The following is a 15755-nucleotide window of genomic DNA, read 5'->3' as shown; positions in this document are numbered from 1 at the left end:
AATAAAGATGAGGAGGAATTTCTTTAATCTGAGGGTGGTGAATCTATAGAACTCAGACAGCTGCAGAGGCCAAGTCAATGAATATATTTAAAGTGGAGGTTGACAAGTTCTTGATTAGTACAGGCATCAAAGGTTACAGGGAGGGGTAGGAGAATGGGGTTGCGAGGAATAATAAATCAGCCATGATAGAATGGCAGAGCACGCTCAATAGGGTAAATTGCTCAATTCTTCTATTATGTCTTATGGTTTAAATATAGCAAAAGTACTTGCACAAAACTAACTTGCGTAGTTTATGGAATTTACAATTCTATGCAAAACATTTCACTTGACAACATTTTTAATACACTTTTATGTGTAGTTAGCTGGCTTGTACAATTTCTGAATACTACGCTTTTAACACATGGATGTAAACTTAAATTACAAAGTGGAAATTATTCAGTCTATTTAACAGACACACTTTTGGGTAACTTGCAGTGAGTAAGCTGCGTCATAAAAATAGCTGCTTAATATTGTTGCTCCTCACACACCACACAATGTCACATTTTCAACTCTATAGAAAGAAAGTTCTAGGCGATTTGAAGAAACACCATCTTCTCAACATACCAATATAGCTATTACCGAATAATTTAATCAGAATTTCATTAAAAGCACCATATATTCTTTTAGCTCCCTCTTGCTTCATAATGTCTGTCTTTTTTGGGAGGTGCCAAAACTCTCTACAGTGCAGTAGGCGTTGGCGCAATGCGATAATGGCCAAATGATGTACCTTACTCAGTGAGTCGAGGAATAAATGCCAAGTAATCCATTTTGCTCAGTAGGTTAAGGAATAAGTGTTGTCCAAAGGTATTAATAGGTAAAGTGACATGGTCAACAGATGGTGTTATGATATAGGTATGTCGTTCTCACTCAATGATTAAAACAAAACTGAAGTTTCTCTTTTCTAATGTCTTTTCATCCCACTTCAAGACTGAAAGTTAACTTTAAAATTGGCTCACAAATAACACACAAGATAGCAGAGCAGAATTCGACCACATAGCCCATCCAGTCTGCTCCGCCATTCAATCATGACTGATCCTTTTTTCCCCCCTGCTCAGACCCACTCCTCGGCATTTTCCCTGCAATCCTTGATGCCATGTCCAATCAAGCACCGATCAAGCTCTGCCTTAAGTACATCCAACGACCTGGCCTCCATAGCTGCCTGTGGTAATAAATTCTACAAATTCACCACCCCCTGGCTAAAGAAATTTCCCAGCATCTCTGGTTAAATGGGTGGCCCTCTACCCTGAGATTATGTCCTTTAGACCTATGCTCCCCCACCACAGGGAACATCCTTTCCACATCTACTCTGCCTAGGCCTTTCAACATTGAAAAGGTTTCAATGAGATCCCCCACGCCCCCCATTTCTCTAAATTCCAGCGAGCACAGACCCAGAGCTCGTATGATAACCCTTTCATTCCTGGAATCATCCTTGTGAACCTCCTCTGAACCCTCTCCAATGCCAGCACATTGTTTCTTAGATGAGGAGCCCAAAACTGTCCACAACACTCGAGGTGAGGCCTCACCAGTGCCTTATAAAGCCTCAGCATCATATCTCTGCTTTTGTATTCTAGACCTGTTGAAAAAATGCTAAACATTGCATTTCCCTTCTTAACCATCAACTCTACCTGCAAGTTAACTTTTAGGGTGTTCTGCACAAGGACTCCCAAGTCACTTTGCATCTCAAGATTTTTGGATTTTCTCCCCATTTAGAAAATAGTCTGCACATTTATTTCTACCACCTAAGTGCATGACCATGCATTTTCCAACACTATTTCATTCGCAACTCTCTTGCCCATTCTCCAAAGTGTCTAAGTCCTTCTGCAGCCTACCTGTTTCATCAACACTACCTGCCCCTCCATATACCCATGAACTTGGCCTCCAGCACAGTCTGTGGCAAAGCATTCCAGATTCACCACTCTTTGGCTAAAAAGATTCCTCCTTACCTCCGTTCTAAAAGGTCACCCCTCAATTTTGAGGCTGTGCCCTCTAGTTCTGGATACCCCCACAATAGAAAACATCCACCCAATCTAGTCCTTTCAACATACAGTAGGGCTCAATGAGATGCCTCCACATTCTTCCAGTGAGTACAGGCGCAAAGCTGCCAATCACCCCTCATATGTTAACTCCTTCATTCCTAGAATCATCATGAACTTCCTCTGGACTCTCTCCAATGACAACCCATCCTTTCTGAGATATGGGGCCCAAAACTCCAAGTACATAAATCAACTAATCTGCTACTGTTCATTAGATCTCAATTCCATAGAAGCAATTGGGCCTCCAGTTAGTCTCTCATTTCGTACACCAATGTGATGATCTAAATTTCTGTACACAAATTTGTGGATGAGGGTAGCTCCAACAAAGCCCAAATTTAAAACCAGACTGAACTTACTTGAATATGCTTCATAAAACAACTTAAATTACTTAGTAAATATGGCTAGAATGAGTATTGTCAAAATGTTTTTTTAAAACAATTCAAGGATTCTACAACTGTATCTTCCAAACTCATGGCCTCTAATATCCAGAAGGTCAAGAAAGCACTTGAGATTTCCAACACTTGCAAATTCCCCGTTTAAGTCACATGTCATTTTACTGGAAGTAATTGTGTCAATCAGCATTTGTGGAGAGTTGATGCCGACACATTTTATGAAATCTCCCTAACGCCTTTGTTCATGACAGTTGCTGACTTTATGGGAATGTATTTTCCTAATTTCCCATAAGCAGTAAAACCCTACTTCTATTCGACTCATTTTCAAAAATTTTAAATCTTCTATTAGTCCAGCTTATGAATTCTCCACACAAAGTAACCCTTAAGACTAGCAATTCTACAAACTAATTGAACCACAATTAAGACAACGAAAATGTGAGAGAGAAATGGGTAAAAATGGACAGGAGTCATTAGAAATATACGACGAAAGTAGGGGACAACTACGCGCCTGGCATATGCCGGACAAATTCTCGCTTAGATTCACAGGGGTGACAAGAAAGGCGTTTTAAAAGGAAACTGCCAAAACCTCTCCTACAACATAATAGTTAAATCTCTTATCTTATGAAAAATTCTGTCTTCGAGTTTAACCGTAAAACAGAACGATGTTTAGAACCAACATTTCCAGGAAGATGGCTATCTCTAGGTGAATTTCGTAACTTAATTTTAACCTTTTCTTTGGGAAAAGGGCGAGGGGAATAATTCACTCAAAGAAAATCATCAAGGTGAGACAGTAGATGACAATCTAACGTCACAGACTTCCCCATAATTTGCACACTGCAGGCATCCCACAGAGGATAACGAAGAACCAGTGCAGGAACATCAATGCCCCAAAGCTCCGGGCTCCCAGCACCAGAGCAGCCGCGCTAGGCCCCACACCCGGCTCGACGCACCATTCAAGAAGCTGGCCTCCGCTTCAACAGTTCCTTACCTACAACAACAATGGTGGACCAGAAGGCCACGGTAATGCCGGTGTAAAGTAAAGTGTAGCCGTTCATTTTCCGCGACTCTACTCGCACCTCGATCACCGTAATCTTGTCGACTGGGATCGGGGGCGGCGACAAGCCGGCTAGTCACGTGAGCGAAAGTACTTGATCACATGACCAATATCACGCCAGATGGATGAGGAGTCGCGGGAGTTGAAGGCTTTGACTCACGTGGACTACATTTCCCAGCAAGCCTCACGACAGAGCCGCCTCCTAAACCATTGAATATATTTGAATTTTACCAGAGCCTAGTTTCCAGTTCATTCCTGTACCTCCCACTGACCAAAATCTGTTTATATTCAATGATCAGCATTCACGGTGTCTGGGGTGAAGAATTTGAAAGATTCACTTCCCTCTGAGAAGACACTTCCTCTCATCACCATCTAAATGGCTAAGTTCCTCTTCTTGTTTTGAATTTCACCCAAAGGAGAAACTCTTCTGAGCATCTACGCTGTCACCTTCTCATTTGGGTGGGGAGGAGACCTACCCTCGTCAGCGGTGTGGACAGATAATCAACATGGTGCCCAAGGAGTGGGTGGAATTGTTAATTTGGGAAAGTATTAGAGCCATTGCCTGCCTTTATTGTTGAAAATTTTGATTGTTAATAAGTCTTAACTCTTGACCAAGGGTTGAGAGTAAACGCATGATTTACTGTAAACATCTTTCATTTGTAAATGAACAGAGAGTCAACGCAAAATTTTTATTGTTAATAACTGTATTGAATAAGGACTCACAGTCAACGAATGGTTTTCTTTTCTTGTATGTAATTATTTTTATTTTGTAATATTTCTGAATAAAGTATTTTTGGAAAAAAAATAATTGATTAAATGCCATCTGTGTGCAGACACTTGAGTCTTAAACTGTGATCATAAAATGTAAACCAAAGATATGAATTAATTAAGATATATTTGCATTTTGTTTGGCTATTTAAAGTTTGAAGTAAATTTATTGTCAAAGTACATATATGTCAATGTAAACAACCCTGAGATTCATTTTCTTGTGGGTGTACTCAATAAATCCAAGGAACGTAATCAATGAAGGATGGTATCCAACAGGACAGAACAACCTATGTGCAAAAAATAACAAACTATAAATACAAAATAAGAAACAATAATACATTAATTAATTCATCATCATCATTCTGTCCCATGTCATATGATGTGGATGATCAGGGTGACTATGATTATTCTTGGCAAATTTTTCTACATAAATAGTTTGCCATTGCCTTTTTCTGTGCAGTGTCTTTCCAAGACGGGTGACCCCAGCCATTATCAATATTTTCAGAGATTGTCTGCCTGGCATCAGTGGTCACATTATCAGGTCTTGTGATGTGCACCAGCTGTTCATACGACCCTGCTCTGTACGGGGGTGGTGGTTGGAGCTAAGCAGGTGCTACACCTTGCCCAAGTGTGAACTGCTAGCAGAGGGAATGGAGTGCCTTACATCTCCTTTGGTAGAGACGTATTCCTATCCTGCCACCAAAAATAAAGAAATTATCAATAAATTTTGGGTTTTGTGGTGAATGTTACCATAAACACTTTACAATAGTTACATGGGCCTGTGGTAGAAATCATGCTGGGTTCTGAAGTATTTGCAAATTTTCACATATTCATGAGATTATCCCAAAAATTCAACATTGAGGAAGTAATGATATTACAGATGTCACACTTTGAATGAGAATGAGTAAAAACAATTTGCCTTTATTAGCTTTAATTTAGTAAGACAAAACAGATATGACAGAGCCATGTATGGGATATTTGGCTAGAATTTCCTCTACACTGGTTTTTATTGTGGAAGCAGCATTGTGGATCACTCTGACTTCATGTGTTTTAAATTGCTTAAAATATAAGAACTTCAACTTCCAGATTCACAGATCAGCACTGATTGGTTTCCCTGTGTACACTGACCTAAAGCTGGCATTATTAATTTCGGTAGTCTTTGCAGTTCCCAGTGTGTATAATTTCTGCAGCTTTTAAAGCAACATACCAAAATGCAAGCAACATTCTTCCAACAACTTCTATTCTGATGTAAGCATTAATACTGAGTGAATAAATGCTGCAATGATAGGAAGAATTGGAAGAGTTTTCCCTGATGGTCTCAGGGACCTGGACAAGCTGGTGAATAACAATGGTGACAAAGAAATTTTATTTTTGCAAGGGTGCCACAGATATCCTCCAGATTGTAGCCAGGTAGTCACCAGGGAAGTTTCCATAAAGACTTGTGAGCAATCTGTAAGTGCTTGTAATTTGGGGGAAGTCTACATTATAGATAAATATACATTCCTTTTGGTTACAGGAAAAGTAAATGAGGTTTCTTCTCCTTGAGTTTTGAGCTGAGATGACCTCACACATGCAACGGTTGGCAGCAAACTATAAGGTGCTGTATAAAATGGCAGCAGCAGTTTGGGATGACTCTGAAACTAGGAAGCTGAGAGTGATCATGACCATGACTTCCTTGGGAAAGCAGTCACAGTACATGAGAGATTGTATTTGGGGTCAAAGGAGGCTGCAAGTTTGTATTGTTATGATTTCATAACGTACCAGCAGGAATCTGTACCTTTTTCATATCTCATTTTACCACAGTAAGTCCCAGCTCCTTAGCAATGGCCAACAAGTCGTCCTTTCTGGCCTCTCCCAACACCTTAGGGTCTAGCAATGCCAGAAATGCCCCAATATCCATTGCTGCTGGTTTTCCCACACAAGTCAATCAAAAGCGTAGTAGCTAATGAGATCGATAATCAATCAATAAGCTCCAATTTTGTACATATCCTGGATGAGCCCCCAATTTGTTACGATTTCGTAATGTACCAGCAGCAAAAGATGACAAATTGAGTCGAGTTTTAATATTAAAACCACTATATTTATTTACATCTACTCAAAAATATAGAAAATTAAATAAACTACTTTCTTAAACAGAAGTTAACAGTGTTATGCATCTACTGCTCCCTTACAGTCAAACATAGAACCCATTCTTAACAAATCTTACTCAAGCACAGTCTTAAAGTTGCAGCTCAGAGAGTCCCAGTAGTTCACGAAATAGGTGAGAGGCGAGACTTGTGGATTCCCAATGCAGCGACAAGGCGATCACAATGAATTCCAAAGATTCCAAGGCTAGCAAACGAAGAAACGGTTACCGAAGATCCCAGCCGAGGAATACTGTTCCAAAGTTCATGAAGAGCTATTTCACAAAGTGACTGTCACGAAATCCACACCCATAGATCATATGAAGGACAGACACGTCTCCACAATGTACAGTGTGCCACTGATTAACCCAATCCTTTGGGTTTGGGTAAGCATTAGACTTTACCCTTCTCGATCCTGAGCTGTTCCTGGATAGCTCGAAGCCTGTGATCTTCACTCTTTCTCTCTCTTTCCTTTGACTCCCTCTCAGCATTTATGTCCACATTTCTTTTATACAGTCAGCATACGTTATGAGGTAATGTTCACAGAAATGAAACTGTGGACTCCCAGTAAAATGAAACTGGGGACACGTGACACCCATAGTAAACAAAGCAATGGACTCCCAGGAAAACAAAACTGTGGACACTTAACACCTCCCCACAAGAAGAGGAAATTTTGATCTGTAAGAGCAAAATTTTAACTACAATCTACAATATGTAGAACAACACATATATGGTTATCATACAGCACACTACAAACTAAGACAATATATTGCAGAAGCATATAGAAATAGTAAATTCCACTCCATTATTAAAATTGCATTGCAAGTTTAACATCTGGAAAGACAATTGGCAATTACATCATCTTTGTCTTCAATGTGAGTTATCATGAGATCATACTCTTGCAAAATCAAACTCCAATTCAGCAACCTTCTATTTTTGTTTTTTCAGCTTACTCAAGAACACCAATGGATTATGATCTGTATAAACCACAAGTGGTTTCTGAACTGTGCAAACATACACATCAACATACTGCAAAGCCAAAATAAGTGATAATAATTCCTTCTCTCTGGTGGAATAATTTCTTTGATGCTCATTGAATTTCTTTGAAAAGTAAGCCACAGGATGGTCAACACCATCATAATCATCCCTTTGTAGTAACACTGCTCCTGCAGCTTCATCACTGGTGAGTTGCCTTTAAGGCACTTACTTGACTTTGTTGGGTCCACGTTTTAAGTGATTTGTTTGTAACTATTTTCTAGTTAAAGTTAAAGGTTGATAATTAAGTTACAGTCTAACAAAGGTAAATTCATTTTCTATGGTATATCGCGGCATGTGATGATGTCACCTCCGGTTTTGCCGCGTCTTATGTGTAACCTCCGGTTCGCAAAAGGTGTGAAGGTGGGTGCCATGCGTGCAGCATGATTGTGAAGAGCTCTGTTTCTACCCATAAAGAAACATTATAGAAGCAACGCCGTAAGTTCATAAGAATATATTTGAAGTAAAAATATTAACGTGGTTTCTGTTAAGGAAGTGGTGGTTGGGGCGGCACGCGTGCCGGCTTTTCAATTTCAAATGCGGGGTTGGCTTGAGCCCGGTGGTGGTTTGAAGCGACCCCCTTGCCCGCTACTCGGGGCGGCTGGAGACACTCGCTAAAAGAAGAGAGCGCTCGTGGTCTCCAGAATGAAACAGAGGCTGAATATGTTTGTATTTTTTTATCAACAGTTTTCACCATACGATGTTAATGTGGAAGAGTGCACAGTAAATGGTTAACCTTACTATGACTCTGTCCTCATTGGCTCTGGTTTAACTTGGTGTTTAGTCAGAGTTTCAACACATTGCATGAGAACACTACAGTGAAAACGCGTTGTCATTAGACGTTTCGACAAGTGGTACGATGCCTTCGCAATCAAGCACCAAGTCGCTTGCACTCAGCGCCAAGAGCAGTAGGACGTCGACAAGTGTGGCTTCCCTCACAAGAGCTAAAGCAGAAGCCGCCAAGGTGCGAGTGTCATACGCTAACCAAGAAGCAAAACTGAAAATGGAAAAAGCTGCCGGAGAAGCGGAAATCCAGTTGGAAAGGGCAAGGATAGATACAGAGCTAGAAGTGCTGACACTACAACAAGAAGCTGATGCAGCTGCAGTGGAAGCACAAGTATTGGAAAACACCGAAGAAATGCACGCTCTAGACGAAACAGGAAAATCTATGTCAGAAAGGGCCAAATTGGAACGCACCAGCGAATATGTCCAATCTCATATTGACCTGCAGATTCATTCTCCCTCTCCATACTTGCCTGTTGGCGTCCCATCTCATGTGAAATCACAGGGAAGCTCCGTTCCATCGCATCCACCTGGGGAAGACAAACTCACAATTGCAACCTTGCCACAAATTCAAGTATGAAAGGGGTGACTACGAATACTTCCGGACACCAAACTTACCAGATCTGGTGAGATCAGAGACAAAGGCTGAAGTCAGAACATCAAATCACATCATGAACGTACACGCTCAGTCATATGTTCCCCAACATATTCCCTCAGCTAGCACGCCACCTGCAGCAGAACCCTTGGCACAGTATTTAGCGCGACGAGACCTTGTCGATTCAGGACTGTTCCAGTTTGATGATAAGCCTGAAAATTACTGTGTATGTGGTACTCCTCATTCACCAGTGCCACCAGCGGAGTCCAGCTCACAGCAATCCAAGAGATGGATCTTATGACTAAATGGCTGGGAAAGGAATCAAGTGAACAGGTGAAACACAAACGCTCAGTGTACGTCAACAACCCCAAGCTAGGATTATAAAGACACGTAGTCCTCTTTTATTGTCATTTAGTAATGCATGCATTAAGAATTGATACAATATTTCCTCCAGTGTGATATCACAAAACACAGGACAGACCAAGACTGGAAAAACTGACAAAACCACATAATTATAACATATAGTTACAACAGTGCAACAATACCATTGATGAAGAAGTCCATGAGCACAGTAAAGTTCAAAGTTTCTCAAATGTCCCACATCTCACGCAGACGGGAGAAGGAAGAAAAACTCTCCCTGCCATGCCGACCACAATCCGACTCTGAGTCATCCGAAAACTTTGAGCTCTGATCAGCTCTCCGACACCGAGTACTGAGTGCCATCTCTGTCCAAACGATTCAACCTCCTTCTCGGTCACCAAAAGCAGGCAAGGCCGGGGATTTTGAGGCCTACCCTCCGAAAGATTCCCGACCACGCAGTAATGACAGCAGCGAACGGGCGTTTCAGAAAATGCTCCAGAAGCTCCTCTGTGCTTTCACATCCATTCTCCATCAAATCAGAATTGTCCACGGCCCCTATTTAACAGATACGATATCATTTTTCACCGGAGGACTGCACACGCGCAGGCGCGCCGCCATCTTCTCCTCCTTAGCCTTACACAAAGCATGGGAGAGACTTCAGGACTGCTATGCGGCCCGTGAAATTATTGAGATGGCATTATTTCAACAGCTGGGCAATTTTCCTAGGGTGTCAGCCAAGGACCACTCTAAATTACGAGAACTCAGAGATTTACTCATGGAGATTCAAAGTGCTAAGGAAGACGGCTATTTAACTGGCCTGTCGTATCTGGATACCTCACGCGGAGTTGGACCAATTGTGGACAAGCTTCCATTTGGGCTGCAGGAAAGATGGGTGTCTATTGGCTCAGAGTACAAGGAAGAGAACGGTGGTCAATTCCCTCCCTTTGAGTATTTTAGTAGGTTTGTGTGCAAGGAGGCGAAGAGGCGAAACGACCCCAGCTTGAAGAATCAAGGCAGCACCACAACTCACACCAACCCAGTCAAACCCATTTCGAAAAATTTTGTCATCAATAAACCTGTCTCAGTGCATATAACCGAAGTCTCCGCAATCAACGATGACCCTAGCAAGAACTGCACATTGCACAACAAACCCCACCCCCTCAAAAAATGCAGAAAATCTCGAAACACACCCTTTGACAAAAGAAAGGCCCTTCTCAAGGAAAAAAGGATATGTTTTAAGTGCTGTTCCTCTACCTCACACCTCGCTAAAGAGTGTGCATTCCCCGTAAAGTGCTCAGAATGTAACAGCACTAATCACGATGGAGCCATGCATCCCGGCCTGTCACCGCAAACTGCCAAGGCTCCTCCGCTCCCACAAGAGGATGGCGGGGAGGGAGGGCATCACTCTGATACAACTATTATCAGCTCGAGCTGCACAGAAGTTTGCAGTCAGGTCAGTCGAGCCGTTTGTGCTCAAAGATCTGCCTCACTAAGGTATACCCTAAGGGAGCCAAAGACAAGGCCATCAAAGCCTATGTAATCCTGGACGACCAGAGCAACCGCTCACTAGTGAGACCAGAGTTCTTCAAGTTGTTCAGCGTAAAGGGTAATCCATAAACATACTACCTCAGAACTTGCTCTGGCATCGCAGAAACATATGGCAGGAAGGCAGAAGGCTTCCAGCTCGAGTTGCTGGATGGCAAAGTTGTCATCAGTCTCCCACCACTCTTAGAGTGCAATGAGATCTTGAATAACCGATCTGAGATTCCGACGCCAAGCGCAGTGCTACACCAGTCCCATCTCCACCACGTTGCCAGGCACATCCCAGAAATGGATCTGGAAGCAGAAATACACGTGACACGTGACACCCACAGTAAACGGATCTGTGGACCCCCAGGAAAATGAAACTGTGGACATTTAACTGTGTGAGCGCAAATAATGAAATTCCAGTGTTAGCCTTTCAAAAGGCACATTCTTAGAAGTGCAAAAGTAAGATCTTATTTTTCTGTGAGTAAATAACAAATCTTTCAGACCAACCAATGAGTTTGAAAATCTCATTGTACGTGAATTATCCATATTGCTCTACTTCTTATATCATTTGGGGGAATTTAACACCAGAAAAATAATTATCATACAGAACAATAATCCCACTACAAAAGGAGGAGTCAATTTCTGCTGGGTGCTAATTGCCTTCAGAAATGGGTGCAGCACCATTTATTGATTTATTTTAGCTGTGTGAATAATTTAGACCAAGGGTGTGAATCAGAATTGCCATAGGTTCCCTCACTAATCATTAAGTGCATCATGGATGAGTGTTCAGCACATACATGAATAATACACGACTGTTTCAAATGTCCCTCCAAAAACAGTCAAATTTAGAGTTTGGTCAATGAAGCAGCTTTAAGGAGCAACTTCAAGGAGAATGTGCTAAGAAGGAATCCAAGAGTTCGGGGTCTAGGCAACAGAAAAGTGCAGTTGCCAGTTGTAGATTCATTAAAACCAGTGTTTATGAACAACTTGGGTCAAAAGTTTTGTTTTCATGATTAACAGTTTGTTGACACTATCTTACTATGCAATTAGTGAGCTTCCACTTCTTAATCTATTTTTTCGAAGAGAAAATGGTTGTTGGCAAGAATTTATCATTGGAAGATTATGAAGGCGAATATGTAGATTTGAGGATGAAAGCCACTGCAAACAATCTCTGGGTTTGATAGAACAGGAAAAAATGAAATCATACTAATGCAGTCATTGATTAGTCATTGACTTAAATTGGTAACTCTGCTTCTCTCTCCATATTGGCTTATCCATTTGGTATCACTAGTATTTTCTGTTTTTATGAAAGTGCACTCCCATCTGGTTAGACATTGGAAAAGAGGTATGGTCATGCTTGTAAAAGGCAGTGGACAGATTGAGAAAGATGAAGATACCATTTTTACCACATCACAAACAAACGGAATATCTGTGATGCTAATAGTGAACTGATTAATCAACTCATTGCTTTCTGTGAAATTTTACTGTGAAAAATTAACTTAAGCACTTCGGGCATTATGATTCTATAGTACCAGTAATACAATACACCTTTTTAGTAGACCCAATGGGCCAAATGGCCTAATTCTATGTCCAATTATATCTATCATGAATACCTATCTCAGGACAAAAGGGAACATCTATATAACTCCCTTAGTGTGCTCCATAACCAATTAAACTATTGTCACAACAAGTTTGCAGGCTGGCTGTTATTGCAACAAGAGTTGGAGTTTAGCAATGAGGACATATTACTACAGTTATGCAGGGTACTAATGAGACTATACTTGGTGCCCCATGCATAGTTTTCAAACCCCCTTAACTAAGAAAAAAATATAAGGGCATTGGATATAGTCCAAAAGAGATTCATCAAGCTAATCCTTGGATGAGAGGCCTGTTCTATCATGAACAGTTAAAGAAATTAGATCTATAATCTTTTGGTATTGAGAAGAATGAGAAGTAATCTTACTGAAATACGTTAGTTCCTTGGAGAGCATGGCAACGTAGATGTCAAGATCCACACATAAAAGTTGCTGGTGAACGCGGCAGGCCAGGTAGCATCTGTAGGAAGAGGTGCAGTGAACGTTTCAGACCGAGACCCTTCGTCAGGACTAACTGAAGGAAGAGTGAGTAAGGGATTTGAAAGTTGGAGGGGGAGGGGAAGATCCAAAATGATAGGAGAAGACAGGAGGGGGAGGGATAGAGCCAGGAGCTGGACAGGTGATAGGCAAAAGGGGATACGAGAGGATCATGGGACAGGAGGTCCGGGAAGAAAGGCAAGGGGGGGGGGCCCAGAGGATGGGCAAGAGGTATATTCAGAGGGACAGAGGGAGAAAAAGGAGAGTGAGAGAAAGAATGTGTGCATAAAAATAAGTAACAGATGGGGTACGAGGGGGAGGTGGGGCCTTAGCGGAAGTTAGAGAAGTCGATGTTCATGCCATCAGGTTGGAGGCTACCCAGACGGAATATAAGGTGTTGTTCCTCCAACCTGAGTGTGGCTTCATCTTTACAGTAGAGGAGGCCGTGGATAGACATGTCAGAATGGGAATGAGATGTGGGATTAAAATGTGTGGCCACTGGGAGATCCTGCTTTCTCTGGCGGACAGAGCGTAGATGTTCAGCAAAGCGGTCTCCCAGTCTGCGTCGGGTCTCGCCAATATATAAAAGGCCACATCGGGAGCACCGGACACAGTATATCACCCCAGTCGACTCACAGGTGAAGTGTTGCCTCACCTGGAAGGACTGTTTGGGGCCCTGAATGGTGGTAAGGGAGGAAGTGTAAGGGCATGTGTAGCACTTGTTCCGCTTACATGGATAAGTGCCAGGAGGGAGATCAGTGGGGAGGGATGGGGGGGACGAATGGACAAGGGAGTTGCGTAGGGAGCGATCCCTGCGGAATGCAGGGGGGGTGGAGGGAAAGGTGTGCTTAGTGGTGGGATCCCGTTGGAGGTGGCGGAAGTTACGGAGAATAATATGTTGGACCCGGAGGCTGGTGGGGTGGTAGGTGTGGACTAGGGGAACCCTATTCCTAGTGGGGTGGTGGGAGGATGGAGTGAGAGCAGATGTACGTGAAATGGGGGAGATGCGTTTAAAAGCAGAGTTGATAGTGGAGGAAGGGAAGCCCCTTTCTTTAAAAAAGGAAGACATCTCCCTCATCCTAGAATGAAAAGCCTCATCCTGAGAGCAGATGCGGCGGAGACGGAGGAATTGTGAGAAGGGGATGGCGTTTTTGCAAGAGACAGGTTGAGAAGAGGAATAGTTCAGATAGCTGTGAGAGTCAATAGGCTTATAGTAAACATCAGTGGATAAGCTGTCTCCAGAGACAGAGACAGAAAGATCTAGAAAGGGGAGGGAGGTGTCGGAAATGGACCAGGTAAACTTGAGGGCAGGGTGAAAGTTGGAGGCAAAATTAATGAAGTCAACGAGTTCTGCATGCATGCAGGAAGCAGCGCCAATGCAGTCGTCGATGTAACCAAGGAAAAGTGGGGGACAGATACCAGAATAGGCACGGAACATAGATTGTTCCACAAACCCAACAGAAAGGCAGGCATAGCTAGGACCCATACGGGTGCCCATAGCTACACCTTTAGTTTGGAGGAAGTGGGAGGAGCCAAAGGAGAAATTATTAAGAGTAAGGACTAATTCCGCTAGACGGAGCAGAGTGGCGGTAGAGGGGAACTGATTAGGTCTGGAATCCAAAAAGAAGTGGAGAGCTTTGAGACCTTCCTGATGGGGGATGGAAGTATATAGGGACTGGACATCCATGGTGAAAATAAAGTGGTGGGGGCCAGGGAACTTAAAATCATCGAAAAGTTTAAGAGCGTGAGAAGTGTCACGAACATAGGTCGGAAGGGATTGAACAAAGGGTGATAAAACCGTGTCGAGGTATGCAGAAACGAGTTCGGTGGGGCCGGAGCAAGCTGAGACAATAGGTTGGCCAGGACAGGCAGGTTTGTGGATCTTGGGTAGGAGGTAGAAACGGGAAGTGCGGGGTGTGGGAACTATAAGGTTGTGTGGATCTTGGGTAGGAGGTAGATGTCAAGATGTTTTCATTAGAAGGAGAATCTTTAATTAGCTACCATGGTAACAAAATTAGGGACTTGAAAACATAATTACAAAACAATATTACTAAATGTATCTATCGAATTTTACTTTTATTCTGATCTTGGAATCTGACCACCATAAATCAATTTGTACCTAGTTAAATCTAATACAACAAAATTAATAGTACATTCGATAACATTTCTGAATTGTTTGTCTGAATTGTTTGTCTGAATTGTTTGTCTGAATTGTTTGTCTGAATTGTTTGTCTGAATTGTTTGGATACTGTATTATTTTCCCCTTTCCGGGAGTAACTTGTTTAGCCTGATCCAGTCAGGCAATTTGTAGAACGTGTTCTATTTGTTCTTAACAAAGACAAAGACTTACCTCTTTCTCTTTCTCCCGCCTTTTTAACTCTCTCTCCTGCCTTTCTAACTGCTTCTCTTCGTGTTCTAACTGCCGTACCCGGAACTCGTGCTCGAGTCTCAGTTTTTCAAGCTGTACCTGTACCGCGTCTCCAGCAAGTTTTTCAATAGACACCACCCCCAGCTCGCCTTGGGGAAACACACCTTTAGATACATAGTGCTCTACAATAGCTCTGTGTATCTCCTCTCTTCTCATTGTCGACTTCCCCTTAGCAAGATTCAACCGTTTGGCCACAGTTACCAATTCCGATTTCCTGGCATCCTCTAATGCCTCCAAGGTCGGCGCCTTTATAAATTCCTCAGCCTCCATTTCTGCTGTTTGTCTTTTCTTTCTTTCGGGAATTTTAACCCAATCAATTTACTCCGTCCCAAATTTAGCGTTCAAAATCGCGGACGAGAACCCCACTTATGTTACGTACCCCGTAACTGGGTTGCCAAACCAGCAGAAATGGATCACTCAGTTGGAGTCTGGATTACTAGAACTAAGAAAGTTTTATTAAAGAAACAAGCAACACAGTAATCGAAAGGATAATAAATGCAACAGTTCAGCAATGATAAACACACATGTGCACAGAATTAAGAT

At 42.3% G+C, this 15755-nt stretch overlaps 1 protein-coding gene and 1 long non-coding RNA gene across 2 annotated transcripts in view; both read right to left on the bottom strand.

The window, feature by feature from the left end:
* The window catches only part of atp6v0b (ATPase H+ transporting V0 subunit b), a 34035-nt gene extending 30427 nt beyond the window's left edge, over positions 1 to 3608 (bottom strand). The window contains exon 1 of the mRNA XM_072273641.1: positions 3453 to 3608. Within this exon, the coding sequence (XP_072129742.1) occupies positions 3453 to 3519 (67 nt within the window). The 5' untranslated portion in view covers positions 3520 to 3608. The remainder of the gene's footprint in view (positions 1 to 3452) is intronic.
* Positions 3609 to 10870: 7262 nt separating this feature from the next.
* LOC140206306 (uncharacterized) lies at positions 10871 to 15367 on the bottom strand. The gene is made up of 3 exons (XR_011888110.1): positions 15135 to 15367; positions 12676 to 12767; positions 10871 to 11018 (listed from the first exon to the last, which is right to left on the bottom strand). It is a non-coding gene; the product is annotated as an uncharacterized lncRNA (long non-coding RNA).
* Between the last annotated feature and the right edge of the window lie 388 nt (positions 15368 to 15755).

This window comes from Mobula birostris, chromosome 12 (genome assembly GCF_030028105.1).
Source record: "Mobula birostris isolate sMobBir1 chromosome 12, sMobBir1.hap1, whole genome shotgun sequence".
Classification (NCBI taxonomy): Eukaryota; Metazoa; Chordata; class Chondrichthyes; order Myliobatiformes; family Myliobatidae; genus Mobula; species Mobula birostris.
Note: the sequence above shows the minus strand (reverse complement) of the source record. Positions and strands in the feature narration are given on the sequence as shown.